The following is a 22,932-nucleotide window of genomic DNA, read 5'->3' on the forward strand; positions in this document are numbered from 1 at the left end:
TTTAACTCCTCTGCAGATAATTGTGTTTTTACTGTATAATGAATATATGTAGAAAATTCACTGCAGTAAATCACTCCCTGTATTAAGTGTTATTGCTACATGAAGTTATTTTAATTGCAAATTTTCACTAAAATACTGTCCAGCAGACTTTTTACTGATATCACCGCACAGCATGCTGAGACTCTTCAACATATGACCTGTCAATCAAACAACTCCAGACTTGTCCTACCATAGCAGAGCTGCAGGAGCTGAAAAGATACTGAAAAAACTTATATGACATGTGTTCTATTTTTAAGGCTCTAGGTTTCAGTGGAATGGTGCAGTCACCTAAATTCCACACATTATAAACCCTTCACCTTTCTGCACAGCTTTAGGGCCCCTGTGTGTAAAAAAAAAATTTTTTGAATGTGAATGACTGTACGTGCCTTTACCCTGTAAATGCCAATGCTCCAGTATATCAGTATATATATATTTACCTGCGCTTGTGCGTACAGCAGTTTCACCCGAATGAGAGACTTATGATTTTGCGAAATACACCGTACAAACATGGTGATCAGTGCATTGGTGTTTACAAGAGTACAGGCACATACTGCATTCCCTTGTATGGCAGGCTGTACCAGGGCCAGGACAAAGGGGTGGGCAGGAGGGAAGGCTGCCCTGGGCACTGTGGTATTATGTGGGGTAGGTGGGCACCACAAACAGATTGGGGGAGGGAATTTGTGCTGGAAGGGGGAATTTGGGGGAGGGTGGTAGGGGGTAAGAATTGTTCTAGGAGGGGAAATCTGGTTAAGTGTGCTAGGAGCAGTGATTTGGGTGGATTTGTGTTGGAAGGGGGGATGGGTGAAGAGGATTTGTGGTAGGAGGGGGGATTTGGGGGGGTTTGTGGTAGAAAAGGATTTGTACTGGGAGGAAGGGGGGATCTATGCCTGGAGGGAGCATGCAGACTAGTGCTTACATTTTTTGGGGGGGCATTTTGCTGACACATAATCATACATCTTGGGGGGGGGGGGGCAATTTGGCATGTTTGCCCTGGTCTCTAGAGGACCTTGTCTGATCACTGGGCTGTACGATCCACCTTCAGCTTCTAAGGCAAGGAAAAGCATCAAAGATTTTATGTTTGAAGATTTTGGAGCCCATAAATGCTTGCTTGCATGAGGCCTTAGGCTGGATTCACATCTATGCATTTTTAGTGCTTTTTGAATTTTTGCAGATTTGCACTACAGAACGTGTTCCATAGGAAACTATGTTAAATAGACTGTAATTGCAAAATGCAAAAAGCACTAAAAATGCATAGGTGTGAATCAGGCCTTAACCTGGACCTGCAACACTGTTCCTCCTGTTCTCTCCTCTGGGTGCTCCAATTTTCTGCCAATGTTCAGACACATACAACAGAATATAAACTTAAAAGCGAAGTAAAGGATTTTTTTTTTCCCAAACATTTACCTAGGTGGATGCAGTATCGGTCCGATGCTGCATCTGTCCCCTAGTGCCTCTGCACGGAGAACCGAGCAATCGAACACTGCTGATGATTTCAGGTCTCCGTGATCAGAGAGCTGTAGACTGTCAGTCACTGGAGCGCCGAGCTGTGGAAAGGGTGGAGTGGCCATCTCAAGCTCTCAGGGGCTCACTGAGAGGCTGAGCCAGGTGTCAGTCCAGGTACCTGGCGGATCCAGACTCAGTGTTCGGGATGACGTGGTGAAATCGGAATCCATAGGAGAAATTCAGCTAAATAAGCTTTTGCTGGACTTCTCTAAGCCTTGTACACACGGGCTGAAAATCGGCCAAAATTGGACCATTCTGGAGGAAATGGATGACTCTCGGCCTGTGTGTATAGCTGTTTGTTCTATAGAAGCTGGTCTCTTGACCAGCTTCTGTCAAACAGGCATGCTGGAAAGCATCTGATCAGTGCTACCATTGTGTTCTGGTGTGGGGGGAAGTCTCCATTCAGAATACAATAGCACAGTAGAGGAGATTGCCATACCAACATCGTTTGTGAGAGGCCTCGTACACACGACCGAGTTTCTCGGCAAAAACCAGCAAGAAACTTGCTGGGAGATATTTTTTTTGCCGAGGAAACCGGTCGCATGTACATTTTCGTTGAGGAAACTGTCGAGAAACCCGACGAGCCAAAAAGAAAGCATGTTCTCTATTTCCTTGACGGGAATGGAGAAAATTGGCTTGTCGAGTTTCTAAACGGCTTCACAAGGAACTCGACGAGCAAAACGATGTGTTTCGCCCGTCGAGTTTCTCGGTCGTGTGTACGAGGCCTTAGTACGGCGACCTCTCTGGGTTGTTTTTTTTTTCATTCAGCCCGCTCGGTTGAAAGAAAAAAAAACTTCTAGGGTGTACCAGACTTTAGAATATACTCTTTCTTGAGGAAACAGCTGACATAAATTGTAAACTCTTCTGTTAGAAAATTTGTTTAGCGTAAACCATCCACTCCTACTTTGAAAGTCCTAATGAGTTTTTACATGTAAAATAAACCTTGTGAAATTGTTAAATTCTTTTGAAAAATATATATTTTCTCTATCTCCATTAGCCTTGGTTCACACTTGTATGGGTGGTTCTCGCTGCAGATCTGCACCTGTTTCCGCAGCCACAACCACCCGCACAGAAAAACGCAGGAGATGTGTGCGAGTACCATCAATCCTAATGGCACTCTGGAAATTGCAGCAGCTTCTCACCCTGGGAACTGCAAATTAAAAAATGGAGCAGGGACCTTTTCCCTGCATGTTCAGGGGGCTGGAGATCCCATTAAAATGAATGCGCGGCTCACAGAACTGCACAAGTGCGAACAAGACTTTAGACCTGGTTCACACTACTGCATTGTTTTCAATGGTGTCCATTCACATCAATGCTACTCAGCACAAAGTGATTTTGGAAAAGGTACTGCAGCCTGTACTACATTGGTGCAATTCCAGTGTGATTTTGGCCCCATAGAATATGCAGACATTATGCAATATGTATCCACATTACATAACTGCACTGAAAGGCAAATCAAAATCACAGAGCAGCAGTTTGAATCTAGCCGTACAGTTTAAAAAAAAAAAAAAGAATGAATAAATAATATGGCTGACAGGAGCATTTTGGGCTTTTCACTGTACTGTTCTAAATTGTAGATGATTGCAAAATATAATCATTAGTTCACTGATGTTGGTATCCTGGAGCATTAGAAATATTGTCACCTGTCACATGTACAGCCCTTACTACTATATCCTCATTTTCATGCCCAAAGGTGCATTGTTGATGGCTATCTAGTTGAATTTAAAGCATACATTACCATTGCAAATTCTCCACGGTCACCAATTTCATGAAGCTTTAGAAAGATTTGTCACCTGTCAATGCTTTCTCTACTGAATCCACACTTTGATGCCCACAGGTATATTGTCATGTGCACACTCAATGTTTGAATTAATATAGAAGGAAAATGTTTTTTTATACATTGTATGAGACTTACTAATGATGGAACAAGAACAAAATAAAGTCTGATTACATTTGTAATAGTGGCCTTCTGGTGACCTGTGAGGCCTGCATCAACTGTACCTTGATTTAACCACTTAAGACCCGGACCTTTAGGCAGCTAAAGGACCTGGCCAGTTTTTGCAATTCGGCACTGCGTCGCTTTAACTGACAATTTTGCGGTTGTGCGACGTGGCTCCCAAACAAAATTGGCGTCCTTTTTTCCCCACAAATAGAGCTTTCTTTTGGTGGTATTTGATCACCTCTGCGGTTTTTATTTTTTGCACTATAAACAGAAATAGAGCGACAATTTCGAAAAAATGCAAGATTTTTTACTTTTTGCTCTAATAAATATCCCCCAAAAATATATAAAAAACATTTTTTTTTCCTCAGTTAAGGCCGATACGTATTCTTCTACCTATTTTTGGTAAAAAAAATAGCAAATAGGCGTTTATCGATTGGTTTGCGCAAAATTTATAGCGTTTACAAAATAGGGGATAGGTTTATTGTATTTTTATTAATTATTTTTTTCTACTACTAATGGCGGCGATCAGCAATTTTTTTCGTGACTGCGACATTATGGCGGACACTTCGGACAATTTTGACACATTTTTGGGACCATTGTCATTTTCACAGCAAAAAATGCATTAAAAATACATTGTTTATTGTGAAAATGACAATTGCAGTTTGGGAGTTAACCACAAGGGGGCGCTGAAGGGGTTAAGTGTGACCTCATTTGTGTTTCTAACTGTAGGGGGGTGTGGCTATAGGTGTGACGTCATTGATTGTGTTTCCCTATTAAAGGGAACACACGATCAATGACAGCAACACAGTGAAGAACGGGGAAGCTGTGTTCTCCCCGTTCTTCAGCTCCGGGGATCGATCGCGGGACTCCAGCGGCGATCGGGACCGCAGGTCCCGCGGTCACGGAGCTTCGGACCGGGTCGCAGGCGCGCGCCGCGGGGGGTGTGCCCGCGACCCACGGCTGGGCACTTAAAGTGGACGTACCTGTATGTGCTTGTGCCCAGCCGTGCCATTCTGCCGACGTATATGTGCAGGAGGCGGTCCTTAAGTGGTTAAAGAGGGGAGTTTCCTCCTTCCATCAAGTGGTTTGGAAGGGTTGATCTCTCTTTTTGTGAAACATGACAGTTTCTGTAATCATTCCCTAATAAAGTCATATTCCACAAAGCCAGTCTTAAAGTGGTGCTTGTACTTAGGGTGCCCATTCTGCAACACCATTCAAGAACGTGGTGGGCAGTTGTGATTAAACCTAAGGAAAGGAAAGCAGGCAATACTGTTTTTGAAGGAGATGAACATTTCTTACAACTGATATAATCAAACCAGCAATATGTGTTGGATTTTGTATCATATTTAGTGCTCTTTGAAGTCTTGTTACAATTTTGCTTTACACAGCCATACACAGCAATAACCAGCTGGAAATGCAGGCACAATCGGACCCCCCAAGGCATGTTTACCAGCTGTTGGGTTCCCTAAACATCACATTAGTTTATGTTTAGCCTGCGAGATTGGTAGGTGTGCAGATGTGTTCAGCACTAGTCTATCAGGGGAAAACAGCAATTGGACAAGGGGCTTAATCTACTAAACCTGGAGAGTGCAAAATATGGTGTAGCTCTGCATAGAAACCAATCAGCTTCCATGTTATTTTTTTGTCAAAGCTCAAAGTTCAAAATGAATGGGCTCATATCACACCGCACTGAATCACATGCGAATACGGTGTTGTTCCTGTGGGATTCACATGCAGTTCATAGTGTGAACTGAGCCTTAAAGCGGATGTGCCACTAAAAAAACATATTAAAAGCCAGCAGCTACAAATACTGCAGCTGCTGACTTTTAATATAAGGACACTTACCTGTCCTGGAGTCCAGCGGTGATCGCAGCAGATGACGAGCCGATCGCTCGTCACCCTGCTGCTCCCCCCTCCATCCACGGTGAGGGAACCAGGAAGTGAAGCGCTCCGGCTTCACTGCCCGGTTCCCTACGGCGCATGCGCGAGTCGCGCTGCGCCCGCCGATTGGCTCCCGCTGTGTGCTGGGAGCCGAGTGTTCCCAGCATACAACGGGGGACGGACGGGAAACGAGGAAAAAACCCGTCTTTTGCCCGTATCGTAGGGCCGGAAGTGGGTGCAGATACCTGTCTGTAGACAGGTATCTGCACCCCCCTCCCCCCTGAAAGGTGTCAAATGTGACACCGGAGGGGGGGAGGGTGCCGATCAGCGGGACTCCACTTTAGAGTGGAGATCCGCTTTAACACTGACATCCACTCCTGTGCCTGTCAGCATGGTGGCGCAGGGACACGTGGAGTGCCCAATATGACAGGGCACTCTGACTGAACTATGGGGGCAGATAGGCAGACTGTCGGTGAAAAGATTCCTACTGCCAGTGCAAAAAGTAGGTCTCCATTGAAATAATGAAGGACCTGATAAATGATGTTCCATCCAGCTTGTGCCCAACATCCACAAGCTTCAAATGAGAGGCATGGCCAATGCACTTTTAGCAAATTTTCTGCTGTGTGTCACAGGAGTGCACTTAGTTCTGAACTCCTGTGACCCAGATGTGACGTGACAGAGCTGGTCCAGGCTATGCAGGGACCCCAACAATAATGTTGGGTTCCACCAAGATGTCTGTCCGGCAGCTGGCCAGCCACTCCCACCCCTCCTCGGCCAAGTGCTTTAGTGAGCACTGGAGGAACAGAGAGGTGACTGACAGTGTGACTGACATGCAAGGGGGAAAAAAAATGCATTTTAGCTTGCACATGATTGGATGATAAAATCAGCAGAGCTTCCCCTCATTTCAGCTCTACCCCCTCAGATTTACAGCGACTGCACTTCCAAGTGCACTTTCAGTGCAATTTCAAGTACACATTGCACTTGTAGTTTGCACTTCTAATGCAAAGTGGATTTGCCTTTCGTAAATAACCCCCATAGTTTTAATTTCCCTGAAATTTGAAGGGCAGTATAAGGCCCCTTTCACACTGGGGCGGGAGGTGCGTTGACGGTATAGCGGCGCTATTTTTAGCGCCGCTATACCATTGGAATTGCGGCGTATTCGGCCGCAAGCGGTGCGGTTTTAACCCCCACTAGCGGGCAAAAAAGGGTTAAAACCGCCAGCAATATGCCTCTACAGAGGCACATTGCCGGTGGTATAGCCACAGTGTCCCATTGTTTTCAATGGGAAGGAGCGGTGGAGGAGCGGTAAACACACCGCCCCTTCAACGCTCCAAAGATGCAGCTAGCAGGACTTTTGGAGCGGTCCCGCCCTCGGGCTTTCACACAGGGCAGGGCAGGAGTTTTTCAGGCGGTATTTAGGCGCTATTTCTAGTACCTGAAAAACTTCTCAGTGTGAAAGGGGCCTAATTGTCGTTTTGGCCTTTTTAAAAAAGTTTTACCAATATACAAGGAACACCAAGCAAAACCTGTTTGTTTTGTTGTCAAAATAGAAAACAAATATTTCATCTAATAATTTAGTATTCAAAACAAACACAGCCGCCCCTTTTTTAATAAGCTCAGCGAATATCCAGTTGAAAAGTCATTAGGGGTTAAGTTGCTAAAGGCAAATAGGCAAGGGAATTTGACCCAGGTCTTGGTGAATGTGGTGAAGTTTCACTTTGCTACAAATACCCAATCCCATGCAAGGAAAGAATAAACAAAAAAAAAACAAATTTTTACTTACACATCATCATTGGATGAAGTCAGAAGATTCACCTCCTTTACTAAACTCTGGGGCAAATTCCCTTGCAAAGTGAACAGCCTATTTATCTTTAGTAAATCAGCCCTGTTAGTCTTTACGCTTCCAAAAAGGAATTGTGGTAAATCTGAAACATGTATGACTGAGCTGTCATGTGTGAAAACCTAATCCAAGACTCAATAAATAAGTAACCTGTTAGAGCCGGAGGATAGATTCAGAGGGCAGATACTGGGTCATTCATTATACTGAGAAAAAGACCTGTATGTATATGGACACCACAAATGTGCCATACACTGATAGAAATGACTGTTTGATAAGGACAAACTACTATGTTTGTGGAGCACAAGATCCCCAAGCACAGGTATCTCTACATTTTCTAAACAAAGGGCTAATTTACTGCCCTTCATAACTTTGGAGGGGCCAGACTATGACCAGTGGGAGTAGAAAATGCCCTGGCATCAGTAGGAATAAACAATTATATAGGCGTGGTGGTCAATGGGAGTAAAAAAAAATGTACATCATTGTTGCCAGTGGGCGGAATAGTGCCCCATCATCTGTGTCAGTGGGAGGTATAGTGCCCCATCATCTGTGTCAGTGGGAGGTATAGTGCCCCATCATTGGTGTCAGTGGGAGGTATAGTGCCTCATCATTGGTGTCAGTGGGAGGTATACTGCTTCATCATTGGTGTCAGTGGGAGGTAATAGTTTCCATTCATTGGTGTCAGTGGGAGGAACAGTGCCTCATCATTGGTGTCAGTGGGAGGAACAGTGCCTCATCATTGCTGTCAGTGGGAGGAACAGTGCCTCATCATTGGTGTCAGTGGGAGTTATAGTGCCTCATCATTGGTGTCAGTGGGAGGTATAATGCCTCATCACTGGCGTCAGTGGGAGGTAATAGTTTCCATTTATTGGTGTTAGTGGGAGGAACAGTGCCTCATCATTGGTGTCAGTGGGAGGAACCGTGCCTCATCACTGGTGTCAGTGGGAGGTAATAGTTTACATTCATTGGTGTCAGTGGGAGGTAATAGTTTCCATTCATTTGTGTCAGTGGGAGGAACAGTGCCTCATCATTGGTGTCAGTGGGTAAATTAGTTCCCCATCCCTAATACCAGTGGGAGGAATAGTACCTCATTATGGTGTCAGTGGGAGGAATAGTACCCCATGAGCCAAATAAAGGTAAGCAAAGGGCCACATCCAGCCCACAGATTGCAGACCCTGCCCTGCCCAAACAAGTGGTCATTTGAGCTATGGATTAAACAACGTTTTTTATTCTCAGGTTATATCTAGCCATGTACGGTATATCCAGATAAATGCAACTGATGTGACTGAGCATGTCATGTAACAATTTTGTCATGTACAGGTGCAGTCAGAATTGCATCCAATTGCCACATTGAAAAAAAATGTTGTAACCAACAGACAATCACTATCTTCTCAATGAAAGCAAGAAAAAATAAATGTTTTGATGTGTGTGTATGACTAACGTCCATCAACTGATTCAGAAACAAGGTCATGGTGGATTCCAGTGGCACATTTGAGGACTGGGAGATGTCTCACCACCCAACATGTTCAGTAAGTAAGATATCTGCCCATGTAAGACCACTCTAAAAAGTTACATAGCCATACGAACATCTTAACATCATGCTGTGCCTGTGTCAACCTTCACTCTATGCCCAACCTTCCCTCTATAACCAACCTTCACTCTATGCCCAACCTTCACTCTATGCCCAACCTTCACTCTATGCCCAACCTTCACTCTATACCCAACCTTCACTCTATGCCCAACCTTCCCTCTATAACCAACCTTCACTCTATGCCCAACCTTCACTCTATGCCCAACCTTCACTCTATGCCCAACCTTCACTCTATACCCAACCTTCACTCTATGCCCAACCTTCACTCTATACCCAACCTTCACTCTATACCCAACCTTCACTCTATGCCCAACCTTCACTCTATGCCCAACCTTCACTCTCCAGTAACCGGGTACATCTATGGCAAAAGAGCCATTCAAACATCTGATCAGCAATCAACGAGTGCTCAGTTCCCTGATGCCTACTACCTTATGAATCATGATTTAGGATATATTACTGCATTCAATTAATCCTCAAAGATAACCTTATGCTGGCCAAACACCCAGCAATATTCAAGCAATTTTAGACACTTTTCAATAAAAAAAACAATCAACCATATTGAGGTAACCTACCACCAACAGTTGTATTTGCTTCATAGGGGTTCACTTACTAAAGGCAAATAGGCTCTTCACTTTGCAAGGGAAAGTGCATTTTGCAAAGGCATTTGCCCCAGAGCCTGAATATGCTGAAGTCTTACTTTGCAAAGAATAACCAATCACGTGCAAGGAAAATTAAAAAAAGAGCATTTTTGCTTGCATATGATTGGATGGTGGAACTCAACAGAGGTCCATCTCATTCACTAAGCTCCAGGGGAGTAATTCCCTTGCAAAATGCTTCTTCTCTTGCAAAGCAAATGGTCTATTATCCTTTTTTAAATCAAGCGCATCATTTTTTTTAATCAGAAGTGGTTGGTGGTAAGTTGAAGTGTTTGGCGGTATGTTGCCTTAATCTGTTTGGGTATTTTTGCATTTAAAGCTGGTTGCAACTGTCTGCAAACTGCTACATGTATGGCCAGCATTAGGATGGAAAGTGGCCATACAGAAATACACATTATACATGTACAGAAGTACACAGCATGGATTCCACTGGGGTAAAAAATGGCCTGTGCTATGTGCCTTGCATCTATGAGACTCCTTGTATCTTTCCAGCATGTCAGAACTGCTCCAGGATGCTTCCCTGTGGCATTTAGAGGCCTAACCTGCTGAGCCCTGCAGCCTTTCAGCTGTTCTGTGAGCGGTACCACAGAGGTAAGAGTCTCCTCCTCCTACAATTTCCTTCCTCAGAGCTAAATCAAGGCAGGGCTGTCTTAATGAGAGGGCACACCTGGGCACTGCCCAGGGGCCCCAGCTGCATGGGGGGCCTCTGCACTTTCCCCAAAGCAGCTGGTCCTTGAGCCCATTCTGCCCCGAAATTGGGGGCCCCCATGATGGCACTGAGAGCGATAGATACACAGGGGAGGCAGTCTGCCTCCTACCTACTTGATGTCTGTTTATCTGCACTGTCATCATTGTAGGGGCCCCAGAGCATTACTCTGCCCAGGGGCCCATGATGCTATTAAGACGGCCCTGAATCAAGGTAGGGTAGATAAGATAGTCCAAGACTAGCTGAGCAAAGGGAGACTCCCCTTTGCACAAGCCTGGCTTTTCTGCGCTAATCTATGCAACGCTATACTGGCACTTATCATGTAAGATGATCTGAATGATATGTAACCACACTGTTCTCACACGATCCTGTGATTTCATATACAGTACTATCCATGTATGCATCTCTAACATTCAACCATACTGGCACATACCCACCTTTGAAGTGGCAAAGCATTAGAGACGTTGCTTAGTCTGTCCCAGTCATTTATTAGTGATAATAGACAGATAATGTAAAGTATAGGAAGTGATGTTGCTTGCAGACAGCTTGTAATAGGGGAATCATTTAGTCCTCATACAGAATTTCATGGTATAAAGATATAAAATACATAGAGGTATCTCCAGACAGGTCAAGGGGTGACAATGCTTAATGTAGGTGATAATGTGAATACTGATGGCATTATCTGCTGTTTTGTTGGATAAAAAGTTTTTCGGAAGTTTGGAAGACGGAGGTGGGAGGGTCATAGTGGAGGAAGGAAAAACCTTCAATGAAAACATTAATAAATAAAAAATAAAAAAAGGACATACAGTAAAACCTTGGATTGCGAGCATAATTCGTTCCAGAAACATGCTTGTAATCCAAAGCACTTGTATATCAAAGCATTTTTTTTACAGGGTATAAAAGAGAAGAGAGGCACCTCTAAGTGTTGTACCTTCATTAAATGTAACCATATTGCTATACTTAGAGGCTCCACTCTTCTTTTTTATACTCAGTTGTGACATGACGCTACTCTTATATCAAGACATCGCTTGTATATCAAGGCAAAATGTATTAAAACATTTTGCTTGTCTTGCAAAACGCTCTCAAACCAAGGTTTTACTGTAGATGTATAGTATTGGTCACCTCTTCTCGTATGAATGGGATGTCCTGATCTCGTCTTTGTCCTGGGGGGTTACAAGACAAAACGGGGACAGAGAAGGACAGACACACACTGTATACATGCCCTGGGGTCACTGATTCCTACTCCATCTCAGGGGAAGGATTATTAAAAAGTGCAAGTCCCCCCCATGACACCTGGAAGAAAGGCGAAATCTCTTGGACTTTCCCAGGAAGCAGGGTCAGGGGGAAGGCAACTAATCCAACAACCAACTCTACTAGTGAATGGTGACCGGTGAGAGCTGTCAGCATGTGGTCCTAAAAAGACAAAAATATCCCAATCTCTAGAAACAATGGCCCCAAAATAAAGGAGCAGGCGTGGGCCAATTGTGCCATTGCCCCCTAGACTACCCGGAATAGCCCTTTGCCATGCTGAGGTCACAATTCACTATTTATAAAACAGGGAAAGCTTTGAGGGTTTGAATTACAAGGTTTATAAATAAAAGAAAAGAAGAGGCTTGCTCAGCCCCCCCTGCTCCTAGCAATGTGAGGAAAGAAGAAGAAATTGTACTTACCGCACTCTCTGAATGGTGCACCCAATACACCAGCAGCAAAGCCAGGACCCCGACACCGGGCAAACTCTGCAAATGTCCCAACCTCATTCTTCACAGCACCAAGGACTCAGCACCAAGGACTTAGTAGCAAGGACTTAGTAGCGACTCCACATACAAGGCTCAGGCTGAGGAGCTGACATATTCTGGGGAGAGGATGCAGCAAGTCCCGGGGGAGGGGGACAGACAGAGAGGGAGAGAGAGCACAGGGGCCACCCGACACCTCCAACACAGACCTGCCAACTGCTCCGCACTCTTCCCAATACACGGCGGATCACCGGCTTATTATCCTTCCGCCTGCACTGCTCCCCAGGCTCATGCAATAAGCTGCTCTCTCTCATACAGCTCGCCTCCCTCTCTTTCCTTTTCTCAAAATTAATGAAGATTTTTTTTTTTTGCTGCCGATAGTGACCCCCTCCTCCTGCAACTCCCCACCCACCCCCAACACCCGCCCCCCTGCCTAATAAAGAGACCTGATGGCATCCCAGGAACTTATTTGTCTGCGGAGGGAACTAGTCTCGCTTTACCTTGTAATTGAAAACTAATATTTGTCCTTTACACAGCAATTAAGACCTTTCTGCTGAATAAATAATCGTGTCATCGCAGATCGGGTGGGCTCTCTGAGGGGGATCACTGATCACATGGGATGGTCTGCTCTACTTTTACAACTTTGCATCACTTGCTGGATCAGGAGGGATCCATCCCCTTATCATGTATAGGGAAAGGGACATATAACACACAAGACATGATCATTGCAAGGATCCCTACTGATAAACAGATACAGGATCAGGAGGGATCCATCCCCTTATCATGTATAGGGACAGGGACATATAACACACAAGACATGATCATTGCAAGGATCCCTACTGATAAACAGATACAGGATCAGGAGGGATCCATCCCCTTATCATGTATAGGGACAGGGACATATGTAACCCACAAGACATGATCATTGCTATGATCCCTACTGATAAACAGATACATGATCAGGAGGGATCCATCCCATTATCATGTATAGGGACAGGGACATATAACCCACAAGACATGATCATTGCAAGGATCCCTACTGATAAACAGATACAGGATCAGGAGGGATCCATCCCATATCATGTATAGGGACAGGGACATATAACACACAAGATATGATCATTGCAAGGATCCCTACTGATAAACAGATACATGATCAGGAGGGATCCATCCCATATCATGTATAGGGACAGGGACATATAACACACAAGACATGATCATTGCAAGGATCCCTACTGATAAACAGATACAGGATCAGGAGGGATCCATCCCCTTATGTATAGGGACAGGGACATATGTAACCCACAAGACATGATCATTGCAAGGATCCCTACTGATAAACAGATACAGGATCAGGAGGGATCCATTCCCTTATCATGTATAGGGACAGGGACATATAACACACAAGACATGATCATTGCAAGGATCCCTACTGATAAACAGATACAGGAGGGATCCATCACCTTATCATGTATAGGGACAGGGACATATAACACAAGACATGATCATTGCTATGATCCCTACTGATAAACAGATACAGGATCAGGAGGGATCCATCCCCTTATCATGTATAGGGAAAGGGGCATATATAACACACAAGGCAAGTCATGATCATTGCAATGATCCCTACTGACAAACAAGATAGTGATAGAGGATCAGAAGTGATACATCCCTATCATGGTAGGAAAGGAGACATATATTATATAAAACACAAGTCATGGTCATAGCAATGATCCCTACTGATAGTAATAGGGGATCAGGAGTGATACATACTTATCATGTTAGGAGAGGGGACATATAAAGATTTTAAAACACAAAACAGATCATGATCATTGCAGGGATCCCTACTGACTGACACAGGATCAGGAGTGTTACACTCTTATACTAATACATGTTAGGAATGATGCATCCTTATCATCTTAGGAACGGGAATATATATTATATAAAACACTAAAGAAGTCATGATCATTGCAAGGATCCCTAATGACAAACATAAACTCATACAAGATCAGGACTGATACATACGAGAGGGGGACAAATGTATATTTTATAACACAAAACAAGTCATGATCATTGCAGGGATCCCTACTGACAATCAGAAATGAATAAACTCTGCAGGACAACGATGATCGGTTATAAATGATCACCCCATAGGACATGTATGAAGTGACAGTTACATGAATATTGTCGGTAGTGATCACCCCATAGGACATGTATGAAGGTTTTGTTACATGAATCTTGTAGGTGAAATGAGTAGAGAGTGATGTGAGCAGCACAGTGCACTGTGATCAGCCAGAGAGGGCCAGTGATTGACAGGCGTTGGCCACGCCCCTCTCCTCCATGCCTAGTGTGTGCAGGCTGTGCCGTCCATGGAAGGATAGGTCCTCCAGGATCGGGCAGAGAAGTGTATGCAGGTAGTCGCAGCACTCCGACCTCCAGCACTTTTCTTCCTCTCTCCCTCCTAAATCTTTCCCCCGGCTGCAGTCTAACGAGCTGTCCCCCTTTCTTTGTTCCAGCCGCCCCCCCTCCCGGGACACCCCTCCTAAACTTTGTTCGCCGAGCTCGGAGAGGAAGCCTTCAATGAGCCAGCGGGACAGACCACTGTGACTTGTGAGGATCGCAGGGGGGACACATTGCACCGAGATGATTACACGGTAAGTTGCCAGGGTCAGGGGGGCTGATCGGCCAATTGCCGGCGAATAAAATGTAACTTTGGCTTGTCTGTGCCTTTCAGGCTGTCTTTGCTGCTGCTTCTGGCTGTCTGCTTCGCTGCCGACCTGGTACAAGCGGTAAGTGCACCGAGGTGGATACTCGTCTAGTTTTCTTTCTTTCGAGGACTTTTTCCTTTATTTTTGTTTACCGGTTTCCTCCAGATTACTTTTGTTTAGTAAAGTGCATGTCAAAGTAGTGTCCTTGTTAGTTATAAATAGTAATAAAACCTGGTATGGTATGGTAAATATTTAGATGGTGACATTTGTGTTACATTCTCTATAGTGATTATTATATCATGTGTGATATATACAGTACTCTATAGAATGCCTGATCCAATGGGCTAGACTGAGAACACTGCATCCAATCTTCCCTATATAACACATCTGAAGTTCACATTGCACTTTATCAATCTACTTGCCTGATAATAAGAACCAAATGGATGTATACAACTCCTACTACCCTAAAGTTACATTCTGCATGATTAAAGTCATGACTTTGTGGATGTAAAGGGTTAATGTCATTCCTTTATTTATACCTTTTTTGCCTAATTGCAGCCTAGGCTAATGTACGATTTCTATATTATAGGATTTATGAACACGAATATAATACACATACTGTACTGTCAGATCTTGCTACTTATGTATCTTTTAGGATGTCAGTTTTGTGTCATAGTATTTATTTATTTAAATGTTGTTAATGCAACATTGCTACTATAGAATGTTATCCAGAGAGCAGCACCTTGCTGTGTTCCGCTACAAGTGCCCCAGTGCGAAGATCTTGGTCTAGTGACAGCGCTGGAGGAGCCAGAGCTTCCTAAATATTGACCTTGGGTCAAAACCGGGCTGGCGAAATATAGATGTGGGCAAAGCAATCACAGTGTGATGCCATGTCTGACATCATTTGTTAATCTAGGTTACTTTGCTATTAGACTTATTACATGAGACAATGCTTTATAAGGCAAGCAGCCGTACACTCGTCTTCAGGGCATGCGTTTTCTTGTGCGTCCACTTACTAGCTTTGTATAGGAGGATCACAACTGTTACAAAGCAGTTATTACAAATGCTGACTTGTATATTATCTTTTTTAACAATAATCCAGCTGGAGACACCAGGGTTGGTTTACTTAAAGCATATATGGGGCCAGATCCACAGAAGAATTACGCCGGTGTATCTATTGATACGCCGCGTAATTTCAAATTTTGCGCGTCGTATCTTTGTTCTGTATCTACAAAACAAGATACGACGGCATCTCGGATGGATCCGACAGGCGTACGTCTTAGTACGCTGTCGGATCTTAGGTGCAATTTTTCGGTGGCCGCTAGGTGGCGTTTCCGTCGAATTCCGCGTCGAGTATGCAAATTAGCTAGTTACGGCGATCCACGAACGTACGTCCGGCCGGCGCATTTTTTTACGTCGTTTGCGTTCGGCTTTTTCCGGCGTACAGTTAAAGCTGCTATATGGTGGCGTACTCAATGTTAAGTATGGCCGTCGTTCCCGCGTCCAATTTTGAATTTTTTACGCCGTTTGCGTAAGTCGTTCGCGAATCGGGATTTGCGTAGAATGACGTCACCGTCATGAGCATTGGCTTGTTCCGGGTTAATTTCGAGCATGAGCACTGGGATACCCCCACAGACGGCGCATGCGCAGTTAAAAAAAAACGTAGTTTACGTCGGGTCATAACGTATTTACATAAAACATGCCCCCATCACAGAGATTTGAATGGCGCGCCATTACGCCGCCAAAGATACACTACGCCGCCGTAACTTACGGCGCAAATTCTTTGAGGATTTGAAAAACAAATTAAGTTACGGCGGCGTAGTGTATCTTGGATACGCTGCGCCCGGCGGATTATTGCGCGAAGGTATGTGAATCTACCCCAAACTGTTCACATTGCAGGAAAGTTGCACTTGGCAAGGGTATTTTCCCCCAGAGTTTAGTGAATAGGGCGAAGCTTTGCTGACTTTCATCATCCAATCACAAGCAAGCAAAGATGCTGTTTTTTTTTTCCTTGAACGTGATTGGGTATTCTTTGCAAAGTGGGATTTACTCAATTTTGGGGCAAATTACCCTGCAAAGTGCAATTTCCTTGTAAAGTGAACAGCTTATAGTAAAACAACCCCTATAGGACTAAAAGGCAATATATTGTATATTTGTGTGTGCTTGTATACGACAAAGTGATTTTGAGACAGCACCACCACTTTGTCCCATACACACATACACACAGACACACACTAATATACAGTATGGGCTAGATTCACAAAGAGTTATGCCGGGGCATATCAGTAGATACGCCGACGTAACTCGGAATCTAAGCCCGTCGTAAGTTTAAGTGTATGCTCAAACTGAGATACACTTAAACCTAGCTAAGATACGACGGCCTGCACCGTCGTATCTTAGGGTGCAATTTTTCCGCTGGCCGCTAGGTGGCGCTTCCGTTGATTTCGGCGTAGAATATGTAAATGACTAGATACGCCGATTCACGAAACGTACGCTTGCCCGTCGCAGTAAAGATATGCCGTTTCCGTAAGGGATACACCGCGTAAAGATAAAGCTGCCCCCTAGGTGGCGTAGCCAATGTTAAGTATGGCCATCGTTCCCACGTCGAAATTTGAACATTTTACGTCGTTTGCGTAAGTCGTCTGTGAATGGGGCTGGACGTAATTTACGTTCACGTCGAAACCAATACATCCTTGCGGCCTACTTTGGAGCAATGCACACTGGGATATGTACACGGACGGCGCATGCGCTGTTCGTAAAAAACATCAATCACGTCGGGTCACCACTATTTACATAAAACACGCCCCCCTCATCCTCATTTGAATTAGGCGCGCTTACGCCAGCCCCATTTACGCTAAGCCGCCGTAACTTAGGAGGCAAGTGCTTTGTGAATGCCTCTCTGATTTACGGCGGCGTAGCGTAAATACGATACGCTTCGCCGCCTTAACAATGCGCCCGGCTACCTGAATCTAGCCCTATGTTGCCTTTTAGACCTATAGGGGTTGATTTACTACAGCAAATAAGCTGTTAGTGGGACATTTATAGAACTGACTTTGCAGTCCGAGTAAGAATTTTCTTCTTCAGTAATACATTTAATCCGCATATTTAATCAGAATATTGGGATTTTTATTTCTTCCAAGCTTTCAGTTATGTCAGGCTTCAGGGCTGGCCTCACGCTAATGCATTTATATGTGCGAGGAATCGTTTTACAGGTTTTTGACTAAAGCTAGGGAGGGTGCGTCCTGTATTAAGATTTATATAAAATCCATGTATGGTGCTATACTCATGTTTTTTACACCGTTCTTATTATCTTTATGGCAGACAGCTTTTTGTCAAAAGGCAAAAAAAAAAACTGCTGCTTGAACTGGATGAAAATACAGAAAATATGTATCGTGCCACTTTCTATGACAGAGGTCTCATCATGCAGGGTGCATGCATTTTCTTAAAGTGGAACTGCACTGCATCTGAGCACCACAAACCAAAAATGCTATTTAATTCATTTTTTTTTTCACAAGAAAATTTTATTCATTTTTAATATTCAAAACAAACTCCCCATTCACCCATGTTGCAATGCTTTATATTGCTGAGAAATTACTTAAAAAAAACACCCCCTAGCATTTCTGACCATGAGCATCTTGAGTAAGGGCAGATGAGTCATGTAGCATTTACTTCCTGGAATCCATCTGCCCTTAAAGCCGTGGTTCACCCTCCTTAACATTATTATACCATTACATCCGGCATCGTAGCGCGAGCTACGGTATGCCGGTCTTAAATTTTTAATCCCCGTACTCACTGTGCTATCGATCATTGAAGTTTCCGACTCCCGCGGGGAATGGGCGTGCCTATGGAGAGGGAGGATGATTGACGGCCGGCTCTGGCACGTCACGCTCCCCGAAGACAGCCGGAGTAGGTCTCGGCTCTTCACGGCGTCTGCGCACAGGCTATGCGCAGGCGCCGTGAAGAGCCAAGCCTATTTCGGCTATTTCCGGAGGAGCGTGACGTGCCAGGGCCGGCCGTCAATCACCTTCTCTCACCATAGGAACGCCCATTCCCCGGAATCTTCAATGATCCATATCACAGTGAGTACGGGGATAAAAAATGTAAGACCGGCATACCGTAGCTCGCGCTACGATGCCGAATGTAATGGTATAATAAAAAAAAACATTTTTTTTTTTTTTAACAGGGTGAACCCCCGCTTTAACTCAGGTATGTAGGCAGGAGGATGTGCTTAGCTCAGAAAACTCCTCCTTTCCTCCCCTCCTGAAGACTCCTGGGATGTATGACATCATTTGCCTAGACCTGGAAACCAGGAAGTAACTGAAGAAATGTAAAAAAAAAAAGTTTCAAATAAGTAATATTATATATTTTCCTATCTATTTACTAATGCTAGAGGCATAAGGATTACAAAATATATAATAATAATATATAATAATAATAGTGTTCACTGAGAGATTGAAATGCAGTATTTAAAGCAGCCCTGTCAGTCGGCTGAAAAAGAAAATGTCAGTTCCCTGAAACAGAAGAGCTGTTTTACTCACCTCTACAAAAGCCCATGTCTCCTACCTTCACTCTATTCAACTCTGCAGCATTTGTAACTTGTTGGAATGTTGGTTGCCTCTGTCCCCTGTTGTGCGCTCTGCTTCTAACTCCTAACCTCTATGTCACTATGGGGTTTATTTACTAAAACTGGAGAGTGCAAAATCAGGCTCAGTTCTGCTTGGAAAACAATCAGGTTTTATTGTCAAAGCTTAACCACTTCAGCCCTGGAAGATTTGGCTGCCCAATGACCGGGCCATTTTTTGTGATATGGCAATGCGTCGTTTTAACTGACAATTGCGCTGTCTTGCGACGCTGTACCCAAACAAATAGAGCTTTCTTTTGGTGGTATTTGATCATCTCTGCTTTTTTTTTTTGTGCTATAAACAAAAAAAGCGACAATTTTGAAAAAAAACACAATATTTTGTACTTTTCGCTGTAATAAATAGCCCCATTTTTTTATTAAAAGGCACATTTTTTCCTCAGTTTAGGCCGATATGTATTCTTCTACATATTTTTGGTAAGAAAAATTGCAAAAAGCGTATATTATATGGTTTGCACAAAAGTTATAGCCTCTACAAAATAGGGGATAGATTTATGGCATTTTCATTATTATTATTTTTTTTACTAGTAATAGCGGCAATCTTTTTGGGACTGCGACATTATGACAGACATAGAAAAAAGAGTAACCGCTCAGATGTGACCAAAAAGCCTCCTCACTGGATCCAAACCATGGGTGCCGGCAATGCAATGGTAATGCAAAAAATACAGAGGAAAACTTGGACAGCCGCACTCCAAAAAACGTTCCTTTTTTTTTAAACAGGTCACAAAAAATACATGCCACAGCAAAAAATAGAACAGAAGCTGACGCGTTTCACACTGTAGCTCAGTGTTTAATCATAGCTAATATCGGACATTTTTGGGACCATTGCCATTTACACAGTGAGCAGTGCTATAAAAATGCACTGATTACTGTGTAAATGTCACTGGCAGGGAAGGGGACTTTTACTAGTCTGTCACACAATCATCTGTTAGAATAATAAATAATAATAAAAATATAAATAAAAATATATAATTGCACTGGATGAGCTAGTAGATTAACCTGCTACCAGCGGAGTTGCACTAATTTGTGTGCTTATTAAAAGCTACAAAAAGCCTTGCTTCTTTCCCTCGCCTCTCCGCGGCGCTGGCATTGCAATGGGGTCTTAGGACAGGAAGTTGAACCACCTAGAACCAGGAACTAGGCAGATTATGAAATTTGCCTAGTAACAGCCAGATAGAAGTGAGTAAAATATCTATATATGGATATATATATATCTATATATAGATATGTTTTGTCTTGAATCTCTAGTTTAAATCAAACAGGTTGTTTTACAAGGTGAGGCTTTACATATACGTTAAGATCACTTATTAACCTAAATATACCTACTGAAATAAAAATAGGGGGTAGACAATAAACTGGATTTTTGCCAAATGGAATTTGATATAAATAAGTTCCCGAAAGAATTACAGCTAACTATAGGGTGTTATATGCCTGTAGATGGTGAAATCATACAAACTTGTTGGAACAGTTCTGGTCGTATGAACTGCGGGCAAAGCGGGGAAAATGCAGCCTTTTCTTGTCAAACACCGCAGGCTCAATTCACAAAGAGTTATTTTACTCTTAAAAACTGAGATAAAATAACTCTTTGCCCGCATAGCAAATTTTTGCACACATTATTTTGCAATTAAAAAAATGCTATTAAAATAAAGCATGAGTTAATTTCATCAAATGTGAGGTATTTTACTCATAAAACCATGCAGTATTTTATCCCATGACATGATGGGATGGATACAGTGGACAAGGATTAGAACCCCTGTCATTTTTAGTACTAATAAAGAGATAAAATAGTTTAAACTGTAGAAATATGCCAGCTCACTAAGTCAGTGCGGTCCCTGCAGCATATGTATTAATAGAAAAGAAAAAATGTGACTAGAATAACAGTCAAAGGGAGGCTGCTTTCACAAGACACATGTAGTGTATACAAAAATAACAAGTTCAAGTACAGTAAGTAAATGTAAGTAAATACAAAATATCTTTATAAATGTCAAATATTGAATGAAAATAGTTTTAAAAATCACACACACATATAAATACAGTTTTTCCACCAATAAAAAAGACAGCTTTGTCATTGGAGAGATTTGCCTTCACTTCCTGTCCCATAGCCAAAACAGGAAGAGAGAGGAACTTCAGGCAAAGTAAAATAATTTTGTGTTTTTCCATATCTAGGTTTCTATGCATTACTGTTGAGAAAGTGATCCAAATAGGTTGAGACTTCTCCGAATTGGCTATTATATTTTTACGTTCCTTAAATATCTCATGCCTGGACCACTACTTAATTAACCCATAATTTCCTTAGTGAATTGACTTTAATGCTGTTTTATTGAGTTTACTGAGCTATTTACCTCATGTTTTTGGTTTGTGAGGTAAATACCGTAACACATAATGTAATAGTGAATTGACATTTTCAGCCTCTCATGAGATAATTGGAGAAACTGTGTCACCTGATTCAATTATCTCATGAAATATTCTTTAGTGAATTGAGCCCTGTGTTTGAAAAGAATGGCAGTTGATGTGTGCCGTTAAAGTGTTTGTTAAGCCTCTACTCTAAAATCCTCCCATCCCCTCTGTAACATAACAATATGTCTCCTTGTGTTATATAAAAATTATGCCGATCTGTACCTAGATCAGAGTGGCTTGTGTGACTCCTCAGCTCTCTCCTCTGCCAGGCTGACAGCTCCAGTGGGCCAAGCACTCTCGATGATGTCAGCCGGGGAGGAGGGGAAGAGAGGAAAGAGAGTGCAGAGGAATCATGTGAGATGCTGTGATATAGGTAAATCGCCATATTTTTTTATAAAACATAGGCACAAGGACACATATTGTTATGTTACAGAGGGGATGGGAGGATTTTATAGTAGTTATGAGAGCAGCAGGAGGGGAGGGGGCAGGCGCTGACACAAGCAGACAGGCCAGGACGGGGGGGGGGGTTTGGTTAAGGACAGAGAAGGACAGACCAGGGCTGCGGAGGCACGTAAACTGGCCACAATGTCAGGGTTCAGCAGCCATGATAAAACGTGGTCAGTTTACAATGGAGAGGGCATAGCCAGGCAGGATCAGACAGGTTTTTTAGGTGATAGAAGGGGCCAAATTACACAGCACAATCACTGTGCTGTATAACATGCTTTAAGAGAACAGGATCTGTTTTTTTTTTTTTTTAGGTTAACAAACACTTTAATGTTTTTGCATGATTAGATTCCCTATTTTTAAAAACAATATCAAGTCTCTCCTTTTCTAAACTAACTGTGGATGGCCATACATTTTAGGTACAAATGAGATAACTGGGATAACTGACACTGTGTCAGGAAGCAAAATGTGATATTTAGGCGTGGTGATACAGAAAGCAAAGATAGGGGTTCTAACATTCCACATGCTATCCAAAATGTAAAAAAAAAAAGGTTTTGGCTGGAGCTCCAGTTCAGTTTAAATATTTCTTTGTTCTGTTTTTTTGTGTTCAGGTTCAGTGCAACACAAATATAAGCTTGATAGTATGTATAGTTCATTACAGAATCGAAAAGGTATCCGAGTCCCTATGACCCCTTTCACACTGAGGGCGTATTGCAGGCGCTATAGCGTTAAAAATAGCGCTTGCAATCCGCCCTCAAACAGCTGCACCATTGTCTCCAGTGTGAAAGCCCGAGGGCCCCGCTAGCGCCCATAGCATCGGCGGAAAAAATAGTGGAGTTTTACCACCAACGCTATG

At 43.2% G+C, this 22,932-nt stretch overlaps 2 protein-coding genes across 7 annotated transcripts in view; one reads left to right on the forward strand and one right to left on the reverse strand.

Annotated features, from left to right (window-relative positions):
- The window catches only part of COL4A5 (collagen type IV alpha 5 chain), a 203,281-nt gene extending 191,039 nt beyond the window's left edge, over nt 1-12,242 (reverse strand). For all 5 annotated transcript variants that reach the window (XM_040323904.1, XM_040323901.1, XM_040323903.1 and 2 more), the window contains exon 1: nt 11,826-12,242. In XM_040323904.1, the coding sequence (XP_040179838.1) occupies nt 11,826-11,912 (87 nt within the window). In that variant the 5' untranslated portion in view covers nt 11,913-12,242. The remainder of the gene's footprint in view (nt 1-11,825) is intronic.
- Nucleotides 12,243-14,212: 1,970 nt separating this feature from the next.
- The window catches only part of COL4A6 (collagen type IV alpha 6 chain), a 294,723-nt gene continuing 286,003 nt past the window's right edge, over nt 14,213-22,932 (forward strand). For both annotated transcript variants that reach the window (XM_040323905.1, XM_040323906.1), the window contains exons 1-3: nt 14,213-14,302; nt 14,405-14,542; nt 14,623-14,677. In XM_040323905.1, the coding sequence (XP_040179839.1) occupies nt 14,532-14,542; nt 14,623-14,677 (66 nt within the window). In that variant the 5' untranslated portion in view covers nt 14,213-14,302; nt 14,405-14,531. The remainder of the gene's footprint in view (nt 14,303-14,404; nt 14,543-14,622; nt 14,678-22,932) is intronic.

Source organism: Rana temporaria, chromosome 9, assembly GCF_905171775.1.
Source record: "Rana temporaria chromosome 9, aRanTem1.1, whole genome shotgun sequence".
Lineage (NCBI taxonomy): Eukaryota > Metazoa > Chordata > Amphibia > Anura > Ranidae > Rana > Rana temporaria.